General features: G+C 43.8%; 1 protein-coding gene across 1 annotated transcript; it reads right to left on the bottom strand.

Moving 5' to 3' along the window:
* Positions 1 to 263: 263 nt before the first annotated feature.
* On the bottom strand, positions 264 to 7,702 carry LOC148775333 (trophoblast Kunitz domain protein 1-like). Its single transcript, XM_088844421.1, has 9 exons — positions 7,635 to 7,702; positions 7,049 to 7,132; positions 5,795 to 5,866; positions 4,525 to 4,623; positions 3,938 to 4,021; positions 2,662 to 2,733; positions 1,355 to 1,453; positions 769 to 852; positions 264 to 289 (listed from the first exon to the last, which is right to left on the bottom strand). Exons 1-9 carry the CDS (start codon positions 7,693 to 7,695, stop codon positions 264 to 266), a joined length of 681 nt encoding a protein of 226 aa, XP_088700547.1. The 5' UTR covers positions 7,696 to 7,702.
* Between the last annotated feature and the right edge of the window lie 12,180 nt (positions 7,703 to 19,882).

The following is a 19,882-nucleotide window of genomic DNA, read 5'->3' on the forward strand; positions in this document are numbered from 1 at the left end:
TCCTGGTGTAAAATAACCAAACATGGCCATGAAATGTGAATAAGCTTTTATATTTTAGACTCGTAATATGTTCCAAGGACTCATGCAGCACATATGCTGTTCAATGAGGACTATACATGACTTGCCGGAAGACACATGGCATGAGGTGACAGGGTCCAGAAAAGATGCCCCCTGTCACAACCCACTTGCTATACTATCCCGTTCTGCCTGGAACTCTGAAAATACCGATAATTTGTAACACCACCTGGTGCATTGTCCCACTTTCAGTACTCCTTGGCCCAGCACTCAGCTGAGATCCCAAAGCACAAGGGAGAGTGAGTTAGGTTTCCCTGACACCAAATATGTGATGTCTTTCGAAACAATATCCAGTACCCAAACACCCATGGGGTGTGCAACAACGCAATTTAATTCAGAGAGGAAATTGGGGGAGTTAACATATTTTCTACATGTTGAGTCACAGAATTGTCCCGAGTTTAGGAGCCAGCCATGTGCACCCATTTCTCATTATTTGGCAGTGTCTAAAACTGGTAAGGTACATTACCCCAACTCCATGTTCAGTTACTCAGTTAATCTGGTGACCAAATTCAGGAAGATGCTCACAACACCACCCTCCTTGTATTAACAGGCCTGAAGCTCTATGTACACCCACATTGGTGGATTCTTCTTGCGGTTTCACTAAACAGGAATTTTAACTGAATCATGGGCCAGTGAGGGCTGTTCCCAATCTCAGTGCCCTCTCCTCTCCCCAGAGGTACAGGAAGAACAAACCTTTCAGCACACCGCCGAGGATCCCTTTAACCACAGGTAGCACTGAACGCTTCTCAATGCCCCGTTTATGGCTCGTCTGCACACCTAGGAAGGAGAGTAAATCCAAGAGGTGGAGGTGGCCTGGTCCAGGACTAATACAACGATCAAATATGGATAATAAAAGACTCGTCAACAGTGGAAAATGAGGGGGAAAATATGGATAATACACAAGAGTCAAAAGAGATCATGAGAATGGACCTGGAGACTTTCCTAATAATGTCTCAGCTTTGGTATCAGGAGTCAACCTACACAGGGCTGTTTCTTACGTTCCCTGCAGAAGATTCAAACCAGCTTCCTCTAATTATTTTTCATGATAGAGGAATACTTATTATTTCACACCCAAATATTCGTTGTGGCGCAAAATACGTAGGTAAAGAAAATTTTTAGATGAATACATAATGGCGGGAAAGGCACTAAATTCACCATGAAATATTTATGCACTGTTGAGGTTTCAAGAAACAGACATATTGATTGAATCATTGGTCACTGGTCATGGATCTGAATCTCAGTGCTCTTCCCTCTTCCGTGAGGTGCAGAAAATACAAACCTTCATTCTCCTCAGTGAGTGTTGAGTATTCAATCTGGAGTGTTGGCAATTCCTCTTGTGTATGGTTATCGAATTGTATCCCGGAAATCATCACCTGACCTATGAAAGAGAGTAAGTTTCAAGAGTTTCAGAAGTCATGGGCCATGAAACAAGAAAAGGAACACAGATGCATGAGATAATACCAGTCAAAAGACAACAAGGGAAAGGGCCTGGAGACTTTCCTTATATTTTATCAGCCTTGCGCCCACAGGCTACCCCACAAGGACTATGGTTTTTGCTTTCCCTGCAGCTGTTCCCCCTCGTGGCTCAGATCTTTTCATTACTTTTAAAAATATAGTACTAAACATTATTTGATGAAGAAATATATTTACTTGGCCACAGAAATTAGGTAGACAATTTTTTTCCCAGCTTAATGCATTGTGTTAGAATATAGACAAATCAGGTCATGACACACGAATAAAGTCTTTCCTTAAATAACTCTTCACCTTTTCTAAGAACTAATGTAACATGTTTCCCCTGTTCAGATGAGGAAACTGCTGATGACCTGGCAAGGAATAAGCATGTGGGTTGCCTGGTACAGACATTAAACGATGATGTCAAAAACCATTTGATTCACTATTGATTGGCTAGGAACTCCCCCACACAGAGACCTGGGGAGAGTTTCCAGGTCCAGGGGCTTCCTTTCATTACTCACCACTCACAAGCCTCACCTGAGCCATCAAATCACAGTGAAACATGAGTCTGGTTTTTTACCTGACACCAAATATGTGGTTTTTCCAACAACCATCCAATTCCCAACACCCATTGGGCCGCCCAGTGTCCATTGACCTTTGATACCATATCTTTAGAGTTTTTGGCGATGCCACAGATTGAGGTATGAGACTGACAGACTTCAGATGACAGCCATGTGTTCTCCAGTTATCATGTCTCTGAAGAAGTGACTGAAACTTGACATTTCCACTCTACCTCCATACTCAAACACTCAATCAAACCAGTGAACAAACTCAGGAAAACTCTTAATCACTGTTCTCAGAGTAACATGCAGGAAGAAAGCTCAGAAAAAATGAAATGGAGGAGATATTTAGGGCACGGGTTTAGAGGAGTTGGATGGAGTCTCCTTGCCTTCCTGAGCAGAGCACCCTCGACTCATGACCATTTAGCCCCACTTTATAGGCTCTCTGAGCCAATATTTATGGGTTTTTATTGAGCTTTCACTCAAGAGTGGTACGTGTTGAATCGTCAGCCAGTGGTGACTGACCTCAGGCTAGGTGCCCTCCTCTCTCCCCAGAGGTGCACAAAGTTCTTACCTTTAAGTGCTTTCTTGACTATTTCAGCCAATCCTGTTAGGATACTGGCTCCCTTTCCAAAAATCTTGGCACCTGTGAAAGACAAACATTTCAGGAATATTGTACCATGATCCAGGACAATGTTGACGTATGAAAAATAAAACAATAGGAAAAGGTAACACAGAGGAAAGGTACGGAGAATTTTCTAATATTCTACGAGCCTTGGTGCATGAACCAACCACACAAGGCCTGGGTTTCATGCTTTCCTGGCCGTTGCTGTTCTCAGTGGTCCAGGTGTCTGTGATCAATTTTTAAATAGAGGGATAATCATCACTTGTCGCATAAATATTCCTTCTTTCTAGCCCCAAGTAAGTAGGTACAGAAATGTTTCAAAAACATTTCTTGGTATAAAATGACCAAACATGACCATGAAATGTGAATAAGCTATTTATATTAATGACTCATAACACATTCCGAGGATCATGCAGCACTTATGCTGTTCAGAGGAGGACTATACCTGACTTTCCGCAGGACACATGGCATGAGGGTGACAGGGTCCCAACAAGATACACCCTGTCACTACCCACCTGATACGCTATCCGTTTTCTGCGTGAAACTCTGAAAATACCGATAACTGGTTACAGATTCTGGGTACAGTGTCTCACTTTCATTACTCCCCTGGCCCAGCACTCAGCTGATCTCCCAAAGGACAAGGGAGAGTGAGTTGGGGTTCCTTGACACCAAATATGTTGTGTCTCTAGAAACAATATCCAATTCCCTGAACGCACACAGGGTGTGCAACAAGGCAGTTTAATTTGGAGAGGAAATCGGGGGAGTTATCTTACAGTGTGCATGCTGAGTCTCAGAATTGTCCCGAGTTCAGGAACCAGCCGTGTGCGCCCATTCCTCATGATTTGACAAAGTGTCTAAAACTGGGAAGTTCCATTACCCCTCTTCTGTGTTCAATAACTCAGTTAATCTCATGACCAAACTCAGGAAGACCACTCACATAGGGATTGCTACTTGTTACTAAGGATAATTCTAGGCACACCAAACTGAGTAGATGTGCAAGGCAAAGTGCAAGTGGAGTTGTGGGAAACTCCATGTCCTAGAGAACACTGGACCCTCCCATCACCACCCTCCATGTTTTAACAGCCCAGAAGCTCTCTGAATGCCCACATTTGCGGATTCTTCTTGAGGTTCACTAAACCGGAATTTTGATTGAATCATGGGCCAGTGAGGACTGTTCCTAGTTTCAGTGCCCTCTCCTCTCCCCAAAAGTACATGAAGAACAAACCTTTCAGCACACCGCCGAGGATCCCTTTAACCACAGGTAGTACTGAACGCTTCTCAATGCCCTGTTTATGGCTCGTCTCCACACCTAGGAAAGACAGTAAATCCAAGAGTTCGAGGAGGCCTGGTCCATGGACTAAAACAACGATCAAATATGGATAATAAAATACGTGTCAACAGTGGAAAATGAGGGGGAAAATATGGATAATATTCAATATTCAAAAGAGAATGTGGGAATGGGGTTTGGAGACATTCCTAATAATGTGTCAGCTTTGGTATTAGGAGTCAAACTACACAGGGCTGTTTCTTACTTTCCCTGTGGAACATTCATCCCAGCTTGCTCTAAATATTTTTCATGATAGAGGAATACTGATCATTTGACCACCAAATATTCTTTGTGGCCCACGTAAGTAGGGAAAGAAAGCTTTTGAGATGAATACACCTTGGCGGAATATGCACAAAATCACCATGAAATATTTATGCCCTGCTGAGGTTTTAAGAAACAGGCATATTGATTGAATCACTGGTCATTGGTTATTGATCTGAATCTCAGCACCCATCCCTCTTGCACGAGGTTCAGAAACTACAAACCTTTGTTCTCCTCACTGAGTATTGAGTATTCAATCTCAAGTGTTGGCACTTCCTCTTGTGTATGGTTATTGAATTGTATGCTCGAAATCATCACCTCATCTATGAAAGAGAGGAAATTTCAAGAGTTTCAGGAAGCCTGGTATATAAAACAGGAAAAGGATCATACATGGTTAGGATAATACCAGTCAACAGACAACAAAGGAAAGGGCCTGGAGACTTTTATTATATTGTAAAGCCTTGTTCTCACAGGCTACCCTACAAGGGCTGTGATTCTTGCTTCCCCTGAAGTTGCCCTCCTCCATGGCTCTACATCCCTTCATTACTCTTAATAATACAGGAATAAACCTTTTCCACCAAGAAATATTTTCACTTGGTCAGAGCAAGTAGGTAGAGAATATTTTTTCAGACTAACACCTTGTGGTGGGAAGTATTCATAACTCGTCACCTGTTCTAAGAACTCATGTAACATGTTTCCCTGTTCAGAAGAGAAAACTGCAGATGACTTGCACCAGGACACACATTCGGGAGTCTTGGTCAGGACACGATCCTGACACATCACAACACATTTGACACAATATTGCTTGGCTAGGAATTCAACAATACTGAGAACTGGTGAGAGTTTCCAGGTCCAGGGTCTTACTTTCCTAACTCACCTCTCCTCAAGCCTCCCCTGAGCCATCACATCACAATGGTGGGTGACTCTGGGATTTTTCCTAATACCGAATACATGGTTTTTCCAACAACCATCCAATTCCCACCATCCAACATTCCACCCAAAGTCCACTGACTTCTGATACCATCTGTGGTGCTCGGGCTGATGCCATAGTTTGAGGTAGGGAGACAGTCCTGACTTCAGATGCTAGCCATGTCCCTTGAGTTATCATGATTCTGACAAAGTGATTGAAACTTGAATTTTCCACAATTCAGCCTCCATGCTCAAAAACTCAATTGAACCAGCGACCAAATTCAGGAAAACTATTCTTCACTCCGCTCAGTGTACATTACAGGAAAAAATCTCAGAAACAGTGAACGCAACGGGATCTTTAGCACACGGGAGGAGTGGAGATGGATGGAACGTCCATGCCTTTCTGAGCACAGCTCCTTCAACTCACCACCGTTTCTTCCCCCCTCATAAGTTCTCTGAGCCAATATACATTGAGCTTTATTGAGGTTTCACTAAGAGTTCAATATGTATTCAATCATCAGCCAGTGGTGGCTCATCTCACTCTCAGTGCCCTCCTCTCTATCCGGGGCTGCAGAAAATCCTAACCTTTAATTGTTTTGTTCAGTATTTTAGCCAATCCTCCTAGGACAGTGGCTCCCTTTCCAACAATCTTGGAACCTATGAAAGAAAAAAATATCCAACATTTCAGGAATATTGGAACATGAACCAGGACAACGTTCACATATGAAAAATAAAATGATCATAAAAAGTGAGAAAAAGAAAGGCCAGCAAAATTTTCCAATATTGTAAAACCCCTGGTCCCATGAATCAACCACACAAGGCCTGGGTTTCATGCTTTCCCGGCAGCTGCTCTTCTCAGCGTTCTAGGTTTCTGTGATTAATTTTTAAACAGAGGGATAATCATCATTTGAGCCATAAATATTCTTTCTTTCTGGCCCCAAGTAAGTAGGTACAGAAATCTTTCATGAACATTTCCTGGTGTAAAATGACCAACCATGGCCATGAAATGTGAATACGCTGTTTATATTTATGACTCGTATTATGTTCCCAGAACTCATATCTGCTGTTCAGATGAGGACTATGGATGACTTGCCAGAGGACACATAGCATAAGGGTGACAGGGTTGGAACAAGATACGCGCTGTCACAATCCACTTGATACACTCTCCTATTCTGAAGGGAACAGCTTCTGGGTGCAGTGTCCCACTTTCATTACGCCCATGGCCCAGCACTCACCTGAGCTCCTAAAGCACAAGGGAGAGGGAGTTGGGATTCCTTGACACCAAATATGTGGTGTCTCTCAAAACAATAGCCAATTCCCCAAACACCCACTGGGTGTGCAACAACGCAATTTAATTTGGAGAGGAAATCAGGGGAGTTAATATACATTCTGCATGTTGAGGTCTCAGAACTGTCCTCAGTTCAGATGCCATCCATGTGGACCCATTCCTCATGATTTGACAAAGTGTCTAAAACTGGGAAGTTCCATTACCCCACTTCTGTGTTCAATAACTCAGTTAATCTGATGACCAAACTCAGGAAGACCACTCACATAGGGATCAACCCTTATTATTAAGGATAATTCTAGGCACACCAAACTGAGTAGATGTGCAAGGCAAAGTAGAGGTGGAGTTCTGGGAGCCTCCATGTCTTAGAGAACACTGGACCCTCCCATCACCACCCTCCATGTTTTAACAGGCCAGAAGCTCTCTGAATGCCCACATTTATGGATTCTTCTTGAGGTTTCACTAAACGTGTGTTTTGATTGAATCGTTGGCCAGTGGGGACTGTCCCAGTCTTAGTGCCCTCTCCACTCCCCAGAGGGACAGAAAGAACAAACCTTTAATCACACCACCGAGGACTTTTTTAAACACTTTTTTGACTGAGCGCTTCTCAAGGCTCTGTTTATGGCTTGTCTTCACACCTATGAGAGACAGTAAATTTCACGTCTCAGGAGGCCTGGCCATGAACTAAACAATGATCAAATATGGATGATAAAATAGTTGTCAACAGTGGACAAATGAGGGGAAAAATATGGATAATACGCAATAGTCAAAAGAGAATGTGGGAATGGGGCCTGGAGACTTTCCTAATAATGTCTCAGCTTTGGTATCAGGAGTCAACCTGCACAGGGCTGTTACTGACATTCCATGCAGAACATTCATCCCAGCTTGCTCTAATTATTTTTCATGACAGAGGAATACTCAATATTTGACACCTAAATATTCTATGTGTTCCAAAGTAAGTAGGGAAAGAAATTTTTTAGATGAATGCATTATGGCAGAACATGCACTATTTTCACCATGAAATATTTATGCACTGTTGAGGTTTCAACAAACAGGCTTGTTGATTGAATCATAGGTCATTGGTCACTGATCTGAATTTCAGTGGCCTTCCCTCTTCCCCGAGGTGCAGAAAATACACACCTTCATTCTCCTCAATGAGCGTTGAGTATTCAATCTCGAGTGTTGGCATTTCCTCTGGCATATGGTTATCGAACTGTATCCCGGAAATCATCACCTGACCTATGAAAGAGAGTACATTTCAAGAGTTTCAGAAGACATGGTCCATGAAATAAGAAAAGGAACACAGATGCATAAGATAATACCAGTCACAAGACAACAAGGGAAAGGGCCTGGAGACTTTCCTTATATTGTATCAGCCTGGCTCCCACAGATTACCCCACAAGGGCTGTAATCCTAGCTTTGCCTGCGACTACTCCTGTCATGGCTTGGATCTTTTCATTACTCTTAATAATATAGGAATAAACATTCTTTGATAAAGAAATATTTTTACTTGGCAAGAGTAAGTAAGTTGAGAATTTTTTCAGCTTAACACATTGTGTTGGAAAAATGGACAAATCAGGTCATGACACATGAATAAAGTCTTTCCTTTCATAACACTTCATCTGTTCTAATAACTAATGTAACATGTTTCCCCTGTTCAGATGAGTAAACTGCTGATGACTTGGCCAGGAATAAGCATGTGGGTTGCCTGGTCAAGACAATTTGTGATGATGTCACAACCCATTTGATACACTATTGATTGGCTAGGAACTCAGCAATACAGAGAATGGGTGAGAGTTTCCAGCTCCAGGAGCTTACTTTCTCTACTCACCTCTCCCCAAGCCTCACCTCAGCCATCAAATCAAAGGAAGGGAGAGCCTGGGTTCTTTCCTGACACCAAATATGTGGCTTTGCCAACACCCATCCAGTTCCCAACACCCAACGGGCCGCCCAGTGTCCATTGATCTTTGATACCATATTAGTGGAGTTAGAGCCGATGCCACAGGTTGAGGTATTGAGATGGCCCAGACTTCAGATGCCAGTCGTGTGTTCTCAAGTTATCATCTTTCTGAACAAGTGACTGAAACTTGACATTTCCACTCTATCTCATGCTCAAAAACTCAAACCAGTGAACAAACTCAGGAAAACTCTTAATCACTGTTCTCAGAGTAACATGCATGAAAAAACTCAGAAACAGTGAAATGAAGGAGATCTTAAGGGCACGGGTCTAGTGGAGTTGGATGGAGCCTCCTTGCCTTCCTGAGCAGAGCACCCTCGACTCATGACCGTTTAGCCCCACCTTATAAGCTCTCTGAGCCAATATATATGGATTTTTACTGAGGTTCACTCAAGAGTAGTACGTATTGAATCATCAGCTAGTGGTGACTGACCTCAGGCTAGGTGCCCTCCTCTCTCCCCAGAGGTGCAGAAAGTCCTCACCTTTAAGTGCTTTCTTGACTATTTCAGCCAATCCTGTTAGGATACTGACTCCCTTTCCGAAAATCTTGGCACCTGTGAAAGACAAACATTTCAGGAATATTGTACCATGATCCAGGACAATGTTGACGTATGAAAAATAAAACAATAGGAAAAGGTAACACAGAGGAAAGGTACGGAGAATTTTCTAATATTCTACAAGCCTCAGTGCAGGAACCAACCACACAAGGCCTGGGTTTCATGCTTTCCTGGCCGTTGCTGTTCTCAGTGGTCCAGGTGTCTGAGATCAATTTTTAAATAGAGGGATAATCATCACTTGTTCCATAATTATTCTTTCTTTCTGGCCCCAAGTAAGTAGGCACAGAAATGTTTCATGAACATTTCCTGGTATAAAATTACCAAACATGGCCATGAAATGTGAATAAGCTGTTTATATTTATGACTCATAATATGTTCCAAGAACTCATGCAGCACTTATCTGCTGTTCAGAAAAGGACTATACATGACTTGTCGAGGACACATGGCATGAGGGTGACAGTGTCTGAACAAGATACACCCTGTCAAAACCCACTTGATACACTCTCCTATTCTGCCTGGAACTCTGAAAATATCGATAACTGGTAACAGCTTCTGGGTGCAGTGTCTCACTTTCATTACTCCCCTGGCCCAGCACTCACCTGAGCTCCCAAAGCACAAGGGAAAGTGAGTTGGGGTTGCTTGACACCAAATATGTGGTGTCTCTTGAAACAATATCCAATTCCCCAAATACGCAAAGGGTATGTAACAACTCTAATTTGGAGAGGAAATCGGGGGAGTTAGTATATTCTGCCGGAGAAGGCAATGGCAAGCCACTCCAGTACTCTTGCCTAGAAAATCCCATGGACGGGGGAGCCTGGTGGGTTGCAGTCCATGGGGTCGCTACGAGTCTGACGTGGCTGAGCAACTTCACTTTCACTTTTCACTTTCACACATTGGAGAAGGAAATGGCAACCCACTCCAGTGTTCTTGCCTGGAGAATCCCAGGGACAGGGGAACCTGGTGGGCTTCCGTCTATGGGGTCACGCAGAGTTGGACATGACTGACGTGACTTAGCAGCAGCAGCAGTATATTCTGCATGCTGAGTCTCAGAATTGTCCTGAGCTCAGGAACCAGCCATGTGCACCCATTCCTCATGATTTGAGAAAGTGTCTAAAACTGGAAAGTTCCATTACGCCTCTTCCGTGTTCAAAACTAAGTTAATCTCATGACCAGACTCAGGAAGACCACTCACATAGGGATTGCAACTTGTTACTAAGGATGATTCTAGGCACACCAAACTGAGTAGATGTGCAAGGCAAAGTGGAAGTGGAGTTGTGAGGAAGCTCCATGTCCTAGAGAACACTGGACCCTCCCATCACCACCTTCCATGTTTTAACAGCCCAGAAGCTCTCTGAATGCCCACATTTGCGGATTCTTCTTGCGGTTTCACTAAACTGGAATTTTGATTGAATCATGGGCCAGTGAGGACTGTTCCCAGTATGAGTGCCCTCTCCTCTCCCCAGAGGTACAGGAAGAACAAACCTTTAAGCACACCGCCGAGGATCCCTTTAACCACAGGTAGTACTGAACGCTTCTCAATGCCCTGTTTATGGCTTGTCTCCACACCTGGGAAAGACAGTAAATCCAAGAGTTGGAGGAGGCCTGGTCCATGGACTAATACAACGATCAAATATGGATAATGGAATACGTGTCAACAGTGGAAAATGAGGGGGGAAATATGGATAATATTCAATAGTCAAAAGAGAACATGGGAATTGGCCTGGAGACTTTCCTAATAATGTGTCAGCTTTGGTATCAGGAGTCAACCTGCACAGGGCTGTTTCTTACTTTCCCTGCAGAACATTCATCCCAGCTTGGTCTAAATATTTTTCATGATAGAGGAATACTCATCATTTGACACCCAAATATTCATTGTGGCCCAAAGTAAGTAGGGAAATAAATTTTTTAGATGAAGACATATTGGCAGAACATGCACTAAATTCACCATGAAATATTTATTCACTGTTGAGGTTTCAAGAAACAGGCGTATTGACTGAATCATTGGTCTCTGATCATTGATCTGAATCTCAGTGCCCATCCTTCTTCCCCTAGGTGCAGACACTACAAACCTTTGATCTCCTCACTGAGTGTTGAGTATTCAATCTCGAGTGTTGGCATTTCCTCTTGTGTATGGTTATCGAATTGTATTCCCGAAATCATCACCTGACCTATGAAAGAGAGTAAATTTCAGGAGTAAATTTTCAGCCTGGTCCATGAAACAGGAAAAGGATCAAACATGGATAAGATAATACTAGTCAAAAGACAACAAGGGAAAGGGCCTGGAGACTTTCCTTATATTTTATCTGCCTTGTTCCCACAGGCTACCCCACAAGGGCTGTATTTCTTGCTTTCCCTGCAGTTGCCCTCCTCCATGGCTCGACATCTTTTGATTACTCTTTTTAATACAGGAATAAACATTTTTTGACAAAGGAATATCATTATATGGCCACGAGTATGTGGAGAATTTTTTTTCAGATTAACCCATTGTGGTGGGAAATGGATAAATCTGTTCATGACATGTGGATAAAGTCTTTCTATTTATAACTTGTCATCTGTTCTAAGAACTCATGGAACATGTTTCCCCTGTTCAGATGAGGAATCTGCTGATGGCTTGTGCCAGGACAAAAGCATATGGGTGGCCTGGTCAGGACTAGATACTATCATGTCACAACCCATTTGATATACTATAGATTGGCTAGGAACTCGACAATACAGAGAACTCGGGAGAGTTTCCAGGTCCTGGGTCTTACTTTCACTACTCACCTCTCCCCAAGCCTCACCTGAGCCCTCACATCACAGGAGAGGGTGAGTCTATGTTTTTTCCTGACACCAAATACGTGGGTTTTCCACCAACCATCCAATTCCCAACGCCCAATCGGCCACCCACTGTCAAGTGATTTCTGATACGGTATCTGTGGGGTTAGTGCCGATGACACAGTTTGGGATAGCAAGACTGCCTTGACTTCAGATGGCCACCATGTCTGCTCAAATTATCATCTTCCTGACCAAGTGACTTAAACCTGAAGTTTCCATGGCTCCACCTCTATGCTCAAAAACTCAATCGAACCAGCACCCATACTCAGGAAAACTTTAATCACTGTTCTCAGATTAATGTCCAGGAAAAATCTCAGAAACAGTGAAATGGAGGAGATCTTTATGGCACAGGAGGAACGGAGTTGGACAGAGTGTCCATGCCCTCCTGAGCAGAGCACCGTCACCGCACAACCATTTCCTCCCACCTCATAAGCTCTCTGAACCAATATTTATGGATTTATATGAAGTTTCAGTCGATAGTCATATGTGCCGAATTGTCGGCCGATGGTGACTGATCTCAGTCTCTGTCCTTTCGTCTCCCCTGAGGTGCAGAAAGTCCTAACCTTTAAGTGCTTTGTTGATTATTTCAGCCAATCCTGTTAGTATACTGGCTCCATTTCCGATAATCTTTGTACCTGTGAAAGATAGACATTTCAAAATTTTCAGGAATATTGGACTATGAACCAGGACAACATTCAAATATGAAAAATAAAATGATATTCAAATGGGACAAAGAAAAAGGCCTGGAGAATTGTCTAATATTGTGCAAGCCCTGGTCCCATGAGCCAACCACACAAAGGGTGGGTTTCATGCTTTCCCAGCATTTCCTCTTCTCAGTGGTCCAGGTCTGTGTGATTAAATTTTAAATACAGGGATAATCATTACTTGACCCTTAAATATTCTTTCTTTCGGTCCCTAGTAGGCAGGTAGAGAAATTGTTCATGAACATATCCTGGTGTAAAATGACCAAACATGGCCATGAAATGTGAATAAGCTGCTTATATTTATGACTCATAACACATTCCAAGGACTCATGCAGCACATATGCTGTTCAGATGAGGACTATACATGACTTGCGGGAGGACACATGGCATGAGGGTGACAGGTTCCAAACAAGATGCACCCCGTCACAACCCACTTGATACACTCTCCTATTCTGAAGGGAACTCTGAAAATACCAATAACTGGTAACAGCTTCTGAGTGCAGTGTCCCACTTTCATTACTCCCCTGGCCCAGCACTCACCTGAGCGCCTAAAGCACAAGGGAGACGGAGTTGGGATTCCTTGACACCAAATATGTGGTGTCTCTAGGAACAACATCCAATTCCCCAAACACCCACTGGGTGTGAAACAAGGCAATTTAATTTGGAAAGGAAATCAGGGGAGTTAATATACATTCTGCATGTTGAGGTCTCAGAACTGTCCTCAGTTCAGATGCCATCCATGTGGGCCCATCCCTCGTGACTGGACAAAGTGTCTAAAACTGGGAAGTTCCATTACCACACCTCCATGTTCAATAACTAAGTTAATCTGGTGACCAAACTCAGAAAGACCACTCACATAGGAATCACACCTTGTTATTAAGGACAATTCTAGGCACACCAAACTGAGTAGATGTGCAAGGCAAAGTGGAAGTGGAGTTGTGGGGAGCCTCCATGTCCTAGAGAACACTGGACCCTCCCATCACCACCCCCACTGTTTTAACAGCCCAGAAGCTCTCTAATGCCCCACATTTATGGATTCTTCTTAAGGTTTCACCAAACAGGTATTTTGCTTGAATCATTGGCCAGGAGGGACTGTTCCCAATCTCAGTGCCCTGTCCTTTCCCCAGAGGTGCAGAAAGATCAAACCTGTAATCACACCGCCGAGGACACTTTTAATCACATTGACTACTGAACGCTTCTCAAGTTCCCGTGTATGGTTTGTCTCCAGACCTATGAAAGACAGTAAATTCCAAGAGTTTTAAGATGCCTGGTTTATGAACTAAAACAAGGATCAAATATGGATAATGAAGTAGTAGTCAACAATGTACAAAGGAAGGAAAACATACAGATAATAAACAATAGTCAAAAGGGAACATGGGAAAAGGCCTGGAGACTTTCCTAATCATATCTCAGCTTTGGTATTAGGAGTCAACTTACACAGGGCTGTTTCTTACATTTCCTGCAGAACATTCATCCCAGGTTTTTCTGATTATTTTTCAGATAGAGGAATACTCATTATCTGACACATAAATATTCTTTGTTTCCCAAACTAAGTAGTTAAAGAAATTTTTTTAGAGTAACACATCTTGGTGGAACATGCACAAAATTCACCATGAAATGTGATTCAATTTTTATATTCATCACTGGTGATCTTTTCAAAAAGGATACATGTAACATGTATCCCCTGTTCTGATGAGAAAATTGCAGATGACTTGCCCCAGGACATGGCAAGTGTGTTTCAGGGCCAGGGCAAGATTCTGGCATGTTACAACCTATTTGATACAGTCCTTGATTATCCCAGGAACTCTGAAAATACTGATAACTGGAAATAATTTATGGGTGCAATATGTACTTCCACTACTCCCCCTCTTTGAAAAATCACCTGAACCTCCAGTCACAGGGGAGAGTGATTCCGGGTTTTTCCCTCACACCAATTATGTGGTGCCTCTACCAACAGCAACTAATTCCCCAAACACCCACTGGGTGTCCAACAAGTCCCATTTACTTCTGATGGGAATCGAAGGAGTTACTGCAGATTCTGAAGGTTGGGGACTCAAGACTGTCCTCAGTTCAGATGCCAGCCATGAGGTCCTGAGTCAATCATGCTTGTGACCAAATAACTAAAATGGGGGGCAGGCAGTTCTATGACCCCAACTTCAAATTCAACGACTCAATAGAACCAGTGGCTGAACTTCAGGAAACCATTGGTTACTACTCCCAGATTAACGTGCAAAATATAAGTCAAGGCAGCCAAATGGAAGAGATGTGCCGGGCACAGGGGGAGGGAGACGCGTGCAGCCCTCGCGCCCTGGTGGGCCCAGCACCCTCACGTCGGCTTCCTGTGTTCGCCAACCCACGAGCTCTCTGAGCCCAGTCTTCACGTCTTTCTTCCTGGGGATCACTATACAGGCATACTGGTTGGATCATCAGCCACCGGTGACTGAGCTCACTCTCAGCTCCCTCCCTTCTCCTCAGAGGTGCTGGAATGACACTTGCTGAAAACTGTAAACGTTAAATGGGTGCTTGTGGTTTCTGGGGCTCCAACCACACCTCAAGGTTACCTTGAGTTGCCTTTTGTTACTCATCTCATAACATCTAAAGTAAGGAAACTGTAAGAAGTTGTAGGAAACCTGGGCCATTAGCGAAGAGATTCAAATTTTAAGCTTTTTATTAAAACAGGGCTTCCCTGGTGGCTCAGCTGGTAAGGAATCCACCAGCAATGCGAGAGACCTGGGTTCAATCCCTGTGTTTGAAAAATCCCCAGTAGAAGGCAAAGGGATCCCATTCCAGTATTCTGGCCTGGAGAATTCCATGGATGATAGAGTTCATGGCGTCACAAAGAGTTGGACACAACTGAACGACTTTCACTTTACTTACTTTTTATCACTGCACTACAGTGAGGTTCACAGACATGGCAGGAAACAAGAATGGAGATTCTCAGAAGTGGGGTCCCTGATCTGGCAGAATTTTGATATATATATATATATAATATAATATAAAATGTTAAAAAATATCCTCATGAGAGTCATGATGTCAGTGGAGTTAAAAGTCTGCAAATAAAGAATTCCCTGGTAGTCCAATAGAAAAGAATCCACATGCTAATGCACGGAACTTGGGTTCTATCCCTCGTTGTGAAGATTCCACTTGCCTTGCGGCAACTAAGAAGGTGAACTGCAACTACTGAGCCCAGATGCCTAGAGCCCCTGATCTGCAACAAGAGAAGCCATCCCAACAAGATTCCACACTCTGCAACCAGAGAGTAGACCCCAGAACTAGAGAATACCCTTGAATAAGGAGGTAGACCAGTGCTGCGAAAACCAAAGCAACAAACAAAAATCCTGGCCAGCATGACAGGAGAAATCCAGACAGGGTTGGCAACACCCAATCCACACCTGCCCCACCCACTTTCATAGACTTTCGTCATTATCCTGGAAGCTGTAGAAGAGAGGTGAGGCTGGACCTACCTTCATCCTGGATATGGTATATATTCAGCGGGGTGCTGTCCACCAGGATAACCAGGAGGAGGAGAACGGCTGCGGAGAGGCAGAGCCGTCTCATCTTGGTGTCCTTGCAGGAGGGCTCCTGAGGATGCTGAGGACAGACAGACTGAGCTTTTAATATGCTGGCTGAGGGGTGGAATCAGGTGATGAGGAGGGGAGTGGGCAAGGGGAGGACCTGGGTCAGTCCTGTTTATTGCGTAATCTCCCTACCTAACCATGCCTCCTGCTTCTGTCTGCAGGGGTCAAATATGCAGTAAGAACAATTCTCAGACTTGATGATGCCTGTGGGTCTCATGTAAACACAGATTGTAATCAGACAGATGGAGGGAGCATCCCAGCCCCTAGAGCAGTGCCTGGCATGTGAGGGATGATAAGTAAGTGGACGAGAGTAGATCAGAGGACAGATAAGCGACTAGCAATGTGTTAGCCCAGGTCTTCCATTTCAGCCTTCTGCATGAGTCATCTCACCTGGACCTCCATGCCCTGACCCCCCTCACCTACCTCAGGTGACAGGTGTGACACAGGTCACCTTCCTACAACCATTGCCACTTCTCCCGTGGATGGACACTTGTACTTGCCCAGGCATTTGTCCAGGCACGAACTTAGCTGGTGAAGGTGAAGTCGTCCTGGGTTCTAACCCTGTTTATGCATCAAAAAACAAATAAGGGGAGAGGCTGAGGAGAAGCAGGGAGCTGATCATGTATTCACAGCATGACCCACAGTCATCCCTCCTCTGGTTTCATCAACTAAAGAGTTAAAAAGCTAAGATCATGGAATCTGGCCCCATTATTTCATGGCAAATAGAAGAGTAAGAGGTGTAAGTAGTGACAGATTTCCCCTAATTAGGCTCTAAAATCACTGTGGTTGGTGACTGCAGGTGTGAAATCAGAAGAAGATTGCTTCTTTTTAGCAAAGCTATGACAAACCTAGACAGTGTGTTGAAAAGTAGAGACATCACTCTGCCAAAAAAGTTCCATATATAGTCAAGTCTATGGTTTTCTCATTGGTCACGTATGCTTGTGAGATCTGGACCAGAAAGAAGGCAGAGTGCCGAAGAATCGATGCTTTGGAACTGTGGTTCTGGAGAACACTCCTGAGGTCCCTTGGACAGCAAAAAGATCAAACTAGTCAATCTTAAGGGAAATGAACCTTGAATACTCATTGGAAGGTCTGATGCTGAAGCTGAAGCTCCAGTATTTTGATCATCTGATGCAAACAGCCAACTCATTGGAAAAGTCCTTGATGCTGGTAAAGATTGAGGGCAGAAGGAAAAGAGGGTGTCATAGGAAGAGATGACAGGATGGCATCACGATGCAACGGACATGAACTCGGGTGATGGTGAGGGACAGAGAGGCCTGGTATGCTGCTCTCCACGGGGTCGCAAAGAGTGGGACACACCTGGGTGACTGAAAAACAGCAACAATATGGTATTACTATCACTATTATCATATCTGACATTCATTAAATGGTTACTCTGCTAACACTTGAACAAAGCATTTAACAAATACATCTCTTTCACTCTCATTATGATCCTTTGAGATAGAGAAAGAGAAAAGCAACGTCTGAGTTCCAAGATCTGAGCTGGTACCACAATGGCCCTTCTGTTCTCCTGCTCAACATAAACATTTTACAAAGCTTCAACATCAGATGAGACCATACTGGGTTGGTGAAAGTTCTAGACAAAAATAGCATATTGGATAATCATGCTTGAGCACTGAGCAAAGGAGCTACATTACGCAAATCACCAATATGACCAAACACCTTATCTTGTGAGTGCTATTTCTTGGCCAAGTACAGCTCAAACCTTTATCTAGTCTTTCCTTCTTAAAGTTAAGATTAAGATACTCAGAGAACTACTCCACTTCCTAAACATCATCCATCCAAACAAAGCCAGCTTTCTGAAACCTTCCCCAAACTCAACTCACAGAAGCCCGTGTCTTTTAATTTCTGTGGTCAAGGGGAAGCAGGCAGCTGAACCTGTACCAACAGTCATCCCTCATCTGGTTTCACCAACAGGAAAGAGTTGTCTGCCTGAGTGTATATCAGGGGACCTCAGAAGACCCCCGATAGCCACCCCCTTCCTCCTGCTCTCTCAATGGCAACGGGGACATAGGACCTCGGTTTGGGTACCAGCTCTCATTTTCCTAACTTTGTGCCTGAGGGTTTAAGCCTTTCAGAACCCCGTGTCTTCAGGTGTTACCTGAGATCCATGCTGCGCACCCATGTGGTTGCTGCAGAAGCAATGGATGCAACAGGCATATATTCCTTCTCCCTAGAAGTCAAAGTCTTTGTAGTAGTAACAATAACAGTAATGAGTAATTACTCTAATTAAGATTTAAATTCTTCATTTTAGCAGGCATTATCCTAGACACATGAAACAGAAAATTCATCTAATCCTAAGAAATCTTTAAAGAAAGAGGGAGAAACTGTTGACATATCCTCGTGTTACTGAGGAGGTCCTTGAGATAACAAGAAATAAAGTAATTTGCTGAGGCCATAGCTGGTAGAGAGAGGATTTGGGCCCAGTGATCTGACTTAGAGTCTGTGCACACGCACTCTGCTGCACTGCAAGCTGGAAATTAGAGTGCACACACGCCACACCCACCATCCCCTCACTCACTCTTGTTTATTACTTGTCGTTAGAAACATAGAGCACCGCTGAGAATGGCGGGAGCTCTCAATGACAAGCTGGCTTAGTATCCACGTGCATCAGGACTGGGAGATTCACAAAAGAGGCCACTGTGAGCGGAGGGTCCCTCTCTCCTGAGACAATCCACGTGCATGATTTCATTTAGCCTCATGTCAATCCTACATCTGGGATTCTCATACCATAGTGACAAGCAGAAAGCAGAGGCTCAGAGAGGTAAAGCCACTTGCTCAGGACACACAACCTGCTGATGGTAAAACAAGGATTCACATTCAGGAGGCGCTCTGGCCCTGCCTCTCTTCCTGCCTCAACGTCTGCATCTGAGACCAGGGAGTAGCTGAGACTCTCCCTAACAGAAACTGCTCTTTTCTCCCCTCTCCTCTCTCATCGGTATGTCTTTTTCTCCCAATGCTCTCCTCTCCCGGTACTCCTTACTCTGGTCAAAATTAGAGGCCCCCAGTTCTGCAAGCCCCCTGATGGGCCAGTTCTGACTCCACCTCCATGCTCCCTGCTCATGGAAGTGCGGTCTCTAATTGGAAACCTCCCTGGCCCCTGCAGGCCTCTTTAGAGAAATTGCAGGACAGGAACAAGCAGTCGCTGTATACTGGATGAAGACAAGCAGTGCCAACCCTCTGGGACCCCAGGTCCTATCTCTGCTTCTGTTGCTCAGTAGCTCCGTCTGAATAATGGGAATCTTCAATTCCGTGCTATCTAAAGCCACATCTTCAAACGGAAGGAATGCACCCAAGGCAGAGATAAGATTTTAGATATTTCAGATGCTGTACCGTGGGAGAGGTACTTTCACATTCGAGTAATGGGTGATTGTTTTCTTGCTACATAATACAGAGCACCTGACTTTTTGGGCTCCATGGTATATTTTTTTAAATTATGTCCAAGATTAAAAGGGAGTGTAAACTAGAGGTTGCACGTCTGGCTAGACTATATGTAATATAAGCTCACAGAGGTGATTTTACAATTTTAAGCATTTATAAGACTTCACAGTGGGAGATTTAATTTAAAAAAATTTCTATCAATGCAGGATAAGTAATCCAACTGGCATCACAGTCCTGGTATTTAATAAGGACCGTGGGTCTCAGTGTGAGTGAGCATCAGAATCCCTTAACCATTTGGCCAAACACAGATTTGAGATTTTCACCCCCAGACTTTGGATTCAGTAGCACATGGTGGAACCTGAGTAGCTGCATCAAC

This window comes from Moschus berezovskii, chromosome 15 (assembly GCF_049115385.1).
Source record: "Moschus berezovskii isolate FMDL1 chromosome 15, NW_MosBer_1.0, whole genome shotgun sequence".
In the NCBI taxonomy this organism is placed as follows: Eukaryota; Metazoa; Chordata; class Mammalia; order Artiodactyla; family Moschidae; genus Moschus; species Moschus berezovskii.